Below are 13,796 nucleotides of genomic sequence, written 5' to 3' on the forward strand. Positions count from 1 at the left end.
TTGGGGAGAATGGTATATTATTCCCTTTTCTATATCGATTTTTTTTTAAAAAAACCTTGTATCTAAAAATAGCTGTCATCGCATAATGCACATTGCCAGAAATTGAAGTTTTATCTCATAGTTTTACTATTTGTGGAAAGGAATCAAGTCCTGTTATGTGCATATTTACTAATCAGGCACCTAATGTACATTTTCAGAATACTCATTCTAAAGAAAACAGGACGTCAGATCTGTAATATACTTATTTATAAAGAAAAAAGCCTAGTGTAATTAATTATACATCTATAATTGATATTAGTGTGCCAGCATAATAGTGGTGCCCATTTGATCAATAATATGCATTGAAGATTTTCACTTGCTGCTGCTTTATCCTCATATTGGAAAATCCAAAGCACTTTTATTATCACAGATTCATTATAACTGTTGGCTTGCTAAAGGGTAGAGAAAATGGATCCCGTAGACATCTCCGAGGGTGCCAATGTTGTTACACCATCTGACTTTAAAAAATAAAAATAGAATGTTGACATAAGGCAAAGTCCTAGTCTGTCCAAAAAAGTTTCTGGTCTCCACATAGGTTCCAGGGGTATTCTTAGGAAATGAAGGGTGTCATCCTGCCCAGAAAAGAGTAGCCATCTTAGGAAACTAGCAGGAAGTGAGGTAGAAGCCACACCAGTTAATTAATGAGTGTTTTTGCTAATTGTATCTTAGAAAGCTGTTCCGACCCCCCTCCGTTTACAGTACTATAATCTTGTTGGCTGAAAGCCCAAACATGACTCACAGGCAAGACGTTGGCAGCAACCCAGCCTCCAACAGATACAGACAAGAGCTTCTCCAGCTTGTTACAAATGGAAACACAAGGCAGATCAGACAAGGAGTTCTCCAGATTACTATGAACGGTTGTATCCTGCAAAAAGCCTCCTCCCAAAGTCCCTTCTTATATACACTCTTGGGAGGGGCCAAGCCACAACCACCTGAACTTGATTATCTCTTAGGAGCATTTCTCCGGAGCAGCTGTTGCCTTCGTTTCTCCGCCCTTCTTAATCTTGCATTAGGGACAAACTCCCTTTGATCTTTCCCACTGCTCCATGCCTCAGGCACCTCCTGGTGGCCAACCAGCCTCTCTGGTCCCTGCTCTGGGTCTGAACCCTGCCCAGGATCCTCCATCTCTTCCATAGCCAACTCATAGGGTTCGTCGCTATCTGAGTCCCTCAGCAGCTCCAACGGATCCTGCTGGGCCACAACAGAAAGCCAACATTTGTGAGCATCCCAATCGCATGCTTTCAACAGTTCAATGTACATACAACGTTTGTTGAAGCCTTCTTTACTTCTTTCTAACCTGCGCAACTTTGCAACAAGTAGAATCTGTTTTTTTTAAAGCAGAACCAAAGCAGTCAATTATCACTTGTAATCATTCCCCATGGGGATGAGTCTTTTGGACTCAAAACTCCATCTGCTTCTAGCTTGTTTCGCCTGAAGGACAGACAAAGTTCCCAAATCGTAATGAACAAAGGTAGGATCCTACCAGTTTAACAACCAGTTCGCTGAGCGCGTGCTTCATGTGGGTAGTTTCATAGAGAAATCACCTTCCGCATTACTGCTGGGGAGGAAAACAGCTGTCGGAGCGAACCGCTTCACTCTCAGCCGAGACTCAGAACTACTGGTTCGGTAGAATCCCATCCCTGATAAGGAATTATTCTAGTGGTAACTCTGATCAGAATGTACTAAAACATCAAAATTAAAAATAAGGCCAAATCTCCCCTATAAATTGTGACTAAGAAACTAATAATCTATATAACTTAATGACAGTAATTTTGTCAGCATAACACTGTAAGCCAGCGATGGATTTTAATGCCTGGCATTTCGCTAATGTAATATGGTTTTTTGGGGGGGGGGGAGAAATCTGGTTCTGCTACCAGTTCTTCACTTGAAGTCTAACTGTTCTTGAATCAAATGTCTTTACATTTTATTATTTCTATCTTTTTGAAAACTCTAAAAGAACATTATGATAATTTTTGTGGAAATTCATAGTCATTATAGCTATACCTATGAATTTAATTTTGCTCCACTAGGGCAAAAAAGAGGAATTCATTAAAAGCTATGCGTGTTTGGGGATCCAGTTAATCTCATGAATCTGCAGAGGGGCAGTCTTAAAATCTACTAATAAAAAAGTCAAAATATTTCTGAAAGATCAAATTACGCCTTCCTGAAAATTTAAATTTAGATAGAATTATTATAAGTGATTTACTGTGTGAAACATAATAAAGTGCAAAGAGAATAAGTATTGAAATATATATTTTCCCTCATAACGTGTTTAGCGTAAGGGAGACTTGTAAAATGTCCACCTAGAAGAGCAGAAGCTGCAACATTGAATTGAATGCTAGCAAATGTAGCTAAATACTTTGGAATGTCAAAAATACCCAGGTAAATCGTAGGGCAGGGGTGTCCAAACTTGGGAACTTTAAGACTTGTGGACTTCAACTCCCAGAATTCCCCAGCCAGCCATGCTGGCTGGGGAATTCTGGGAGTTGAAGTCCACAAGTCTTAAAGTTCTCAAGTTTGGACACCCCTGTCGTAGGGCCTTTAATGAAGTTAAAAGGTAACTTAAAATGTAAGGGAGAACAAAGTTTACCAGCGAAGAAGCGATTTCATTGCCCTTGATGTAAAGGCTAAGGATAGATTTTGCCTAGTCGAGAAATTTATGGAAAGTCTAGTTTATTGAAGAATGTCTTTGACAAAACAATAACCCAATTATCTTTTCTGAAGGAGAAACAAATAGCCTGAAGATTTATTTGCATAGATCACTTTCAACCAAAACCTAAATGCTTGAACGCAAGCCTTACACTCCACAGAGGGAGAACTGGCCTCTAAACAGAAAGCAGTCGATGATACGGACTTGGCCATGCCAAGAAGAACACGGAAAAAAAACTTTGAAAGCTGACACTCCACAGTGGGATTAAAGTCCCAAATCCAAATAGGAATGCCCTGAAACAATGGAGGCAAAGTTTAACACTGAACACCTGGAGTGCAGCACAGATAAACTGTCCTTTGCCACAGAAAAACAGGCCCTGTTTGATGCAGATTGAATGGCAGAGTGTCAGCGAGCAGTTCGTGGAGGAAAGAATGAAATGTTATACATAGGTATTAAAATTGTCTGATTTGCTCAGAATCATGGCCGTTAAGGAACAAATATACAGGAAAGCCCAATTAGAAAGCAAACACAGGATTTTTTTCCCCCCCTCTCTTACTGGAACTGATTGTCAATCAGTTGTCCAAACAATGGTACATACACAAAATAATCTTTTTGGCTAACTCGAGATAGAAAAACAGGATCATCTGCACAGAGCAGAAGCAGCTTTCTAGTCACAATCAATTTGGAATCTTAACTAGCCAGAATAGAGCTGGAAGGGACCTTGGAGGTCTTCTAGTCCAACCCCCTGGTCAAGCAGGATACCATTTCAGACAAGTGACTGTCCAGACTTTGCTTAAAAACTCTCCAGTGATGAAGCATTCAAGAATGGTTAAAATTCCATATCAAGAATGTGGGTTGTGAGATGGATTTGATACTTCTATACATGTGTGTGTGTGTGTGTGTGTGTGTGTCTGTGTGTGTGTGTTTTCTGAGGTTTTCGCGGGTGTTTGTATGTACATCTTTGGTTGTTCGGGTTTTCTCCCGCGATACTTCCAATTCTACGCGGGAGAAAAACCGAACAACCAAAGACGTACATATATATATGTAATATATGTAAGGGTTGTAACACAAATACATACCTATTTCCCTGGCTCCACGGGAAGAGAACTCGTGGCTTAGTGGTTAAGACTTCTGCCTAAGATATATACAGCCCGGATTCTAATCCCAGTAAGGGTATGGCTAGCTGATGAGAGCTAATTAGCTCGAAATAGATCTATCCTAGTCTCCCTTTATTTATTTATCAGTACAATTGCAACACAAATATAAAAAGGCAACAGTAAAAATAAAAATATGGTTTTCTGCCTGCATGGTCTTTGTGATAAGCCGAAGGACAGAAAGAGGGAGTAGTGACCTTCCTCCCATATTTAGTCATTCGGCTCATCACAGAAAACCATGCAGGCAGAAACCCATATTTTTATTTTTAATGTTGCCTTTTTATATTTGCGTTGTATTTGTGCTGATAGTAATAAATAAACTAGTCTCCCTTTATTTATTTATCAGCACAAATACAACACACACACACACACACACACACACATATATATATATGTGTATATGTATATATATATATATATATGTATATGTATGTATGTATATATATATATATATATATATATATATATATATATATATATATATATATATATATATATATATATATATATATATATATATGTTTTATTTGTACTGATAAATAAATAAAGGGAGAGTAGTATAGATCTATTTCGAGCTAATTAGCTCTCATCAGCTAGCCATACCCTTACTGGGATTTGAACCCGGGCTGTATATATCTTAGGCAGGAGTGTTAGCCACTAAGCCACGGGCTCACTTCCTTATCAGTATATATGTATTGTAACACTAATATATATATATATATATATATATATATATATATATATATATATATATATATATATATATATATATATATATATATATATATATATATATATATATATATATATATATAATTTTTTAAGACAAACATAAACAAAGGAAGCACGTAACATAAAAACATCTTCTATTCCATGCAGTGTGTAGATTGGTTACAAGGTTTTTGTGCATCCTTTCCGTAGTCATCCCTTAAATTTTATATAAAGTCACATATTGTCAATCAAGTATATTTGTATGCATTATTATTATAATACTTCATTTGTTTGACTGACACTATTATTTCTTCATTTTAAACAAGGTATTCTAAATATGGGTTCATTTATATTATAATAATTCGTTACATCATCCTCAACATGTCCAATAATAAGTATTTTTTTAATATCCTATTTTAAATCATTCTCTTATTTTGGTGTTGGTAACATTCTCTAATAAATTTTCAGCTCCATATTATTATTTTTTAATCTAACCACTAATTAAATAGATCCCATGTCCTATAAAATTGTTTATCTTCTTGTTCTCTAATTTCATATGTTAACTTACTCTTTTTCACACATTCCATTGCTCATATCATCAATTTAATATATATGCATACAATTATGATTATTAAACATTCATTTAATGTAGCTGTTATTACATCCTTTTTATGTGAAGCATACTAAATTTAAAGTAAATTTACGTACATTATGACATTTCATTACATCATCCTAGACTCATCCAGTGGTGTTACATCTTTGTATTCTATTCTATCTAGAATTGTTTATCTTTTATTTAAAAAAAAAAGACTTTTCCACATCATCTCCATGGTCCTCATTTACAGCTTATATAAAATTCCATATATCAATCTAGTATATATAAATGCATTATTATCATTATTAATCATTTATTTGACTATTACTATTATTACTTTGTCTTATATATAAGACTCAAAGTTTAACTGAGTTTTACTTAATTTTATTGTGACATTTCATTTCATCATCCTGTATCCTTCTAGTAGTAGTGCAGTCCAATATCTCTTGCCATTTGTAAAATCTGTATTCTAGGTGTTTTCTTGATAAGTCTTATGTGAACTTCTCTTGGCAACTTGTTGTTCATTGCATATTTTGTAAAGACTCAAAACCCTCCATCTGTTTCTTTCATCAGCTTGCCTTTGGTTATCACTGGTGCTTCTGCCAAAGGTACTCTCATTGTTTCTGCCAAATTTTCTCCCCTTTATTTATTTATTTATTTATTATTCACACTTATAGACCGCCCCCTCTCCCGGAAAGGACTTTCTTCATCTATATTTTGAAGCATGAGATAGAGATCCAGTTCGTCTACCTCTCCTTTCATACGTATCATTTCTCTCCACTCTCGGTTTGCTGTCAGTATCAATAATTTTCTTGCCGCTTTGTTCATATTTCTCTACAATTTTTTGAGCTCTATCTTCAAGTTTCATCATTGTTTCATCAATATCCTCAACTCTTCCCTCCATTCTTTCTGTTTTTGTTCTAATCTTTGTTCCCAGATTATTTTCAATTCTTTCTGTGCTTATGATTTTTTGAATTTCTAGCATCATTTTTTGCAAAGTTATTTCCTCTTCTTCTTCGTATTGTGCCATTTTTCCAGATTGTAAACACTGCCACTAGGACATCCAAGGCCTTTTTACTAGGTTTTAAATAAATTCACTATAATCTTTCAATTCAAGGCTTTCTCTTTACTGCAGTCCAGCTACTGATAATATTCCAGAAGAGCACCTGTGTAAACAAACTGTACTCTTCCCACTATTCTTTCAATAAACAAATTCTTGAAGCATGTGATATACGTCAAATATAAAAAAAACATTCCCAAGCCTCCAGCCTCTAGATGGCAGTGTTACTTCTTTTTCCTATGCTTTTAGCTCTCTCTTTAAGCTTTCTTTGAGTTAAGAAAAAAATAGTTAAAAAGGACAATCCTGCCATGCATTGGAAAGATAAGACAGGAATCCTTAATCCACAAATACAGAAAATGAGAAAAAATAAAAGAAGAGGGGAAAAAGAGACCAGTCCAATTTAAAAAGTAAAAGGCATTTGTAAAAATTTCATCCATAAAAAGGAAACAAAATTAAAGAAAAAAAGATAACACAATAGTTTTAATTCAGGCTAATCCGCCACTTACTCTCTTCTGTTTTCAATTTTAACTTTACTCTAAATCTTTTTGGGTGTTCTCAAAAAGTAAAATTTATCTCACCAATTCCGACACACTCTTTCTCCTGCTGAGCTTCCATTCAGGGGTCTGTCCCAAACTTATGCAGCTTAAAAATGGTGCTTCTCTTGTAGCCAGCAAAAAGAGCTTTCTCCTGGATCGATCAGGGACTTTGCGATGTCCCTGAGATCAGCAGGACATGCTCTTCTCTATCACCGTCTCTTCAGAATGGTTTAGGTCCAAAAGGATCATCCAGCAACAGATATATCAACAGCAATCCTGGAGCTCCAAGATTGCATGTTGTGTTGTAGCGTCGTCAGCCCCGCCTTCCACCTCAGCCCCACCTTCCACCGGGATGGATTTGATACTTCTGATCATCACCGGGCAACATTAAAGGAATCGTCGTCTGTTGATAACTCTTTCTTGTCTATAAAACAGATATGCTATTCTAAGTCACAAAATTTTTGCCAAGTTGAAACCATAAAGCACCTTCAAGATTAAAAAAACACAATCTGAATATGGGTAACATATAAAGTTAAGAAACCAATAGTATAATTAATTGAATAATCATGTTCTAATATTTGTTTTGTGTTCAAGGTGCATGAAATCACAAACACATTTTGAGATATCTGGTAATTTTGTTCAGGTTTTAAAATGCTGAATGATTGCAACATGTCAATCGTGAATCATAAATTAAATAAGTTCTAAATTATTATTTTTTTGCTATAAACGGTAGTAGTAGGGTTGGGGGAGGCCAGTATAACAAAGATAGTCAGAATAGCTCTGTTTTGTCAAATGGTAGGACTAATCTACATATATATATAAATGGCTGTGTGTGTGTATGTTCCAGCATAACTCTGGAACTCCTTGAGCAATTTCAACTAAACTTGGTACATAGATGACTTACTCTCTGGAAACAAATACTGTGGGGGTAAGACACCCCTAACACCCATTGGGTAGTGGTGAAATTCAATTGTTTTACTAACGGTTCTGTGGGCGTGGCTTGGTGGGCATGGCAGGGGAAGGATAATGCAAAATCTCCATTCCCACCCCACTCTGGGGCCAGCCAGGGGTGGTATTTGACGGTTCTCCAAACTACTCAAAATTTCCACTACCGGTTCTGCAGAACCTGTCAGAACATTCTAGATTTCACGCCTGCCCTGGTGTGTATGTGTGTGTTCTGTTAAGATACAGCCTGTTGTGCCTTAAAATAGCTTCTACATTACTGCCTTAAAATGGCTTCTACTGTACAGCACAGTGGAGTTGCCATGGTAACGGCTTCACAGTACTCCACAAGGGGGCTCCCTCTGGAAAGGGGAAAAATCCAACATTAGAAATTATGTTTGGTCCAGACATTTGTGAATGTTTAATACAGGATTGGGATTAACAAATACCCGGCAACCCCAGGTTAACAGCTAGTATCTAGTAAATATAATTCTTATTTGTGGGGACATAACAGATAATTCACACAGATAATTTGTCCTTATGAAATATTGTGTATTGGTAGCAGATTTTAATATCTCATGCTGATCAATCCTGTACACAAACAAATAGCATTGCTTTGTCTGATGCTTTCCAAATGCCCTAAACATTTCTGGTAAAGACCAGTGCAAATACTGTATATTACCTATAATACCTATTATCATATAATACTGCAGTATAAAAAAACCATTCGTTTTGAACTGTATATCAAATCAGAAGGAGGAAAGAGAGGAAGTACAACTACCTATCACTTCTTTCCTATACACCTAGCCCTGACCACAATTGACATAAGTCTGTAATTTAAATAATCAAACATTTTACTCTTCTTTATCCTATTATCATATAATACGAGAGAGAGAGAGAGAGAGAGAGAGAGAGAGAGAGAGAGAGAGAGAGAGAGAGAGAGAGAGAGAGATTATTTATAGCAAATTCTTTTAGCTTCATGGCTTCCCAGATTATTTTGTTTCTTTATTATTAAACTTGCTGTACTACCAAGTGGGATGGTACCACAGGAAACTAGCCTTTTTGTTCCATTCCTAAGTGTCCTCCAGTGCTATATATCTCTTTCCCTATGATGCTTACATTCTGACTTGAGGTTTTTGTACCTTTTTTGAGAGGAAGTCAGACTAGGAATGGTTTTCTTTCATGCTTTCACTATTCTTCTCTAGGATCTAGAGCTTATGGAGGGGGAAGGGGGGAGTAAATATCATCCTGAGTTGTGGAGAGACTTTCAAAATAACCATGGTGTGCCATAGGAATATATAAGAATCTGGATTTTGCATTTTCATTGAGAAGATCCAGTCAAAGCTTGGGATGCAGCCCTTTTAATTCAAGTTTTAACTGTATCAAAGAGGCAACTCGGTAAAGGAGGGATGGGTGGATTTCCAAATGCTGTTCCTAATAATATTAGGAATAAATTTAATGCAGCTTTATTACCCTCTATGAATGTTATAGAGTTACACTGATGTAATTTAGAGCGCATTGCATCCTAGGGACATGTGTGTGAAGCTCAGATCTCCTCCTTCCTCTCACACAAAGGTTGGCATTCAGTTCATTTCGGCTATGACAAATTATTTACATCAGAAACGCTGACTCTTTAAAACCTGAGATCGGGGAAATGTTATTTATGCTAGAAGTATTAATTTCTAATAGTTTTTAGTCTCCTGCTTTATTACTTCTTGTCTTGCTCTCATTTCGGATCATTATCCCTTACTACTTCCCAGATGTGTGCCTCTGGCAGCTCAAAGGTTATGATTTTGTGTTTTGATTTTCCTAGACAGTTTGCTGAGTGCAGTGACTGCTTCTGGCATCGTTCCAGCTGGTTGTTTATTTTGTTACTGCTACAGGAAAAATATTCATAAAATATGGTTGCTTTTTTTTTTTTAAAGTTACCAGTGGAAGAAGTTTAATCTATTCCTTGCCTATTTTTCTGATCTTAAAGATTAAGACCTAAATCAAAACAGTCTCCAGTCTACTTATTTTCAGTAGGGTCTTTTAAAATATCAGGGCTTTTTTGTATGTTTTCAAATTGCCCTTATTGAATTTTAAGTGTTTGGCCAATCACAAACAATTGAGTAACAAATTTTGAATGTCTCTCTAGGGCTTTACCCAAGGCCGTACAGGACGTACAACATATAAACTTATTTTTACCAAAGAAGAACATCAGTCTGACTTTAAAAAATATTGGCAGAACCATTTGTGTACCTGTTGGCAGCCAGCATTCCAACTCAAACATTCCCCAACCTTTCTGGATTAGCGTTGATTGGGGGAAAGGTGCATATATCATATAAAATTCAGTATATGTATGTATGTTTGTATGTGTATGTAGGTATGGCCATATATATACATGGTCAAGTTAAAAAAGGTCCACACATATTAATGTGTATTAATTCAAGATCATATCAGGACCTGATTATCAAGTCAGGAAGCTGTGTTGACTTACTATTTTATCTCTTTTCCTCATTTCTTGCAAGTGCTACAAAATTTATTTATGTTGAACTATCATGATCCTGTGGTCCATTTCCCTATTGTTAGAAATTCTTGCCTTATTCAACTCCTAGACTCAACTTGACCATTATTGCGCTCTCTGTCTCTGTCTCCCTCCCTCTCTCCCTCCCTCCCTCTGTATCCTCCTGAATTTTGATTAGAATATTTCATCTTTGCCAAACCAACCTCCATAGCAATTCTGAATACTACTTTAAGGGAAAGTGCACAGTTGTAAGATGGCTAACTTATCATTCTGTTATTTTCACAGCACTTATTGGCATCTTTAATTTAGCTAAGGAATAATGACCAGTTAGCTTTGGACCTTGTTGGATTTCAGTGCTTTTATACACACACACACACACACACACACACACACACACTACACACACACACACACACGACCTTAATTTATATAGTTGCCATTCATCACAACCTTTGAGATATTTTTGCAAGCAACCAAAAGTATTGAAAAACATGGGGTAGTGGTGATCATGATTTGTTTTAATTCCTTTTTGTGTGCTGTGCATAGTAAGGATTTGTTGTTGTTGTTGTTGTTGTTGTTTAGCCATAACTAGTGGAAGCTGTCAGACGTGGGCTGGGAAACTGGATAATGTTCTTTGCCTCTTTCTGTTGGACAGTGGAGGGAAGGAGTGTGAGTGTTGGCTGGCATGTTCCCTTGTATTTTTTCTGTATTTCAAAATCAGTAAAAATGTAGACAATCTCAGGTGAATTTCAAACTGCAGTGTAAGAGAATGTTGATGGTGTGGAAGTACCCGAAGCAATAAAATTCATTCACACAATACTTAAGTTAAAGTCTGCAGCAAAGCAAGATGATGACTAAAACATCAGGGGAAAGTTCAGATGAGTAATTTGCTTCAGCTCCTACTCCCACATAATAGATACAGTTCACAGCAGACGAAGGCCCAAATTTAGGGTTGTGGGTGTATAGTAATTGAAATGATACAATCTTTGTTGTCCAGATTACCTGAGCCGGATGAGAGAAATAAGACCACTTTATGTATATGTTCATATGACTTGGGTTCTTTGTTTTTATTATTGCCCGTTTTAAAGACACATTTTATGCTTGTTATTCAGCATAATTACTTTCTGCTTGATTCCTGTGTGTAAAGAAGGCAATTAGAGTATGAAAATTATAATAGTTTGTATCACTACGATAACTAAGTCACTCATGCCTTACTTACCTCTCTCCTAGATTAATGTGTAACAATGCACTATATATATTGAGTTGCTCTTAAAGACTACTAGGAAGCTGAAGCTGATCCAGAATGTCATAGCCAGGGGTGGGTTCCTGCCAGTTCTAACCTCTTCTATAGAAGAAGTTCCACAAATCTACAGTGCCGTTTAGAATCGGTTCCAGCTCCCTCCCCACCTCTCATCCGCACATCATCAAGATGAAGAGCAAGAGGAGGAATTCTGGGAGTTGAAGTCCACAAGTCTTAAAGCTGTCAAGTTTGAACACTCCTGGGGTTTTTTTCTAAAGGGTTAGGGGTGCAAGGGTCTTGTAACTTGACAGCTTTAAGACTTGCGTGCTTCAAATGCCAGAGTTCCTAAGCCAACATGACTGAAGGAGGAATTCTGGGAGTTGAAGTCCACAAGTCTTAAAGCTGTCAAGTTTGAACACCCCTGGGTTTTTTTTTCCTAAAGGGTTAGGAATGTAAGGGTCTTGTAACTTGACAGCTTTAAGACTTGTGTGCTTCAAATGCCAGAGTTTCTAAGCCAATATTTTGGTTGCTAAGCAAGAGCGATGTTAAGTGAGTTTCACATTTTACAAGTTGGCCATGCCCACCCAGTCACATGACTGCCAAGCCACTCCCACTCAGTCACATGTCTGGCAAGCCATGCCTACCCAGTCACATGGCCAGCAAGCCACTCCCACAAAGCAGGCTACACCTACAGAAGAGGTTCTAAAAAAATTTGAAACCCACCACTGGTAATAGCACGAATAATTACAGTGAACCTTGGTACAATTATGTAAGGTCAATGCTTCCTGAGCAGCACTAGTTACCAGTGAGTCTCTGTATGCCATTCAAGGGACTGGTGGTGCTTATAAAATGTTTCATTCTCAGGGTTTGGATATCATCCACCTCCTTCTCCTTTCTGATAGCTGTACTTCTCTGCCATACAACTGTATCTACTTTATGAAAATGCAGTCCATCAAAATTGCGTGCGCACCGAGCCGGCAGAAATCTTGGCACTGACCCACCCCTGGTTCAAACTGTACTAAGATAGAAAAAATTCTAGCCTAACTTGTGAAATTGTCATCAGGAAACTGAAACTTAAAGAAATGTAAGTAACGAGTAAATATACAGTGTTATATCCAGCAGTGTTATGGATTTTAATTTTTAATATTGATTTTAAAAAATAGCAATAGCACTTAGACTTATATAGTGCTTCACAGTGCTTTACAGCCCTCTCTAAGTGGTTTGCAGAGTCAGCATATTGCCCCTAACAATCCTCATTTTACCTACATCTGAAGGATGGGAGGCTGAGTTAACCTTGAGCCTGGTGAGATTTGAACTGCCAAATTGCAGGCAGCTGGCAGGCAGCAGAAGTAGTCTGCAGTACTGCATTCTAACCACTGCACTCTAACCACAGCTATAATGATAATGGTAATGAAATACAGGTAACCTAAAGGAATGCAGCCTTCAATGAACCAAAGTTTTCTCCTTTGAATGCAACAGCCTTTTCCATTTTTTGAAAAATGACTATACTATCATTTAACCATGAACTTTACTTGAACAACTAAGAACATTCTGCTGGTTAGTATGTGATATGTGTTTTTTTTCCCCTTTTTGTGGCTGTAGGAGCTGTGAAGGACGGAATATTAGATATAGAACATGCAGCAATGTGGTAAGTAAAGACTAATGATTTTCAAATGTTACTGCAATAGATCTTCTATACACCTGAAATTTCCTCATTTTTCTCATTCTTCATGTGTGAAGGGTTAATTGAATCACTAAAAAACCCCTTCTATGTTATGACTCTATCACTCTGCAGACTTCCCTCTCCCACATTTCTTAATTTTTGCCTATTTATTTGTTTGTGGTTATGTTGTGTATGTATGAAATATATATATGCTGGTCTTGTTGTATTCGGGTCTTTTCCCGTATAAGATTGAGATTGTCTTGGCAACGTTTCGGCGAGGTCTCACTCGCCATCTTCAGGCTGGTGTTTTCGGCTTCGGGTTTGTGTGAGTAAAAAGCTTTGTGTGAGTAAAAACGTTGCCAAGAGAATCTCAATCTTACATGGGAAAAAAACCAGAATACAACAAGACCAGCATACCTACACCCATGAAAATCTACGAAAATCTATATATATATATATGTGTGTGTGTGTGTGTGTGTGTGTGTGTGTGTGTGTGTGTGTATATATATATATATATATATATATATATATATATATATATATATATATATATATATATATATATATATATATATGTTATATTTGTACTGATAAATAAAGGGAGACTAGTATAGATCTATTTCGAGCTAATTAGCTCTCATCAGCTAGCCATACCCTTACTGGGATTTGAACCCAGTGTATACATATACACACATATGTG

General features: G+C 36.8%; 1 protein-coding gene across 1 annotated transcript in view; it reads left to right on the forward strand.

The window, feature by feature from the left end:
* LOC309387749 (ADAMTS-like protein 1) overlaps nucleotides 1–13,796 on the forward strand; it is a 267,422-nt gene that overhangs the window by 38,088 nt on the left and 215,538 nt on the right. The window contains exon 3 of the mRNA XM_081944501.1: nucleotides 13,036–13,081. Coding sequence (XP_081800627.1) covers nucleotides 13,036–13,081 — 46 coding nt within the window. The remainder of the gene's footprint in view (nucleotides 1–13,035; nucleotides 13,082–13,796) is intronic.

The sequence above is a fragment of the Natrix helvetica genome (genome assembly GCF_964273705.1).
Source record: "Natrix helvetica genome assembly, chromosome: 2".
In the NCBI taxonomy this organism is placed as follows: domain Eukaryota; kingdom Metazoa; phylum Chordata; class Lepidosauria; order Squamata; family Natricidae; genus Natrix; species Natrix helvetica.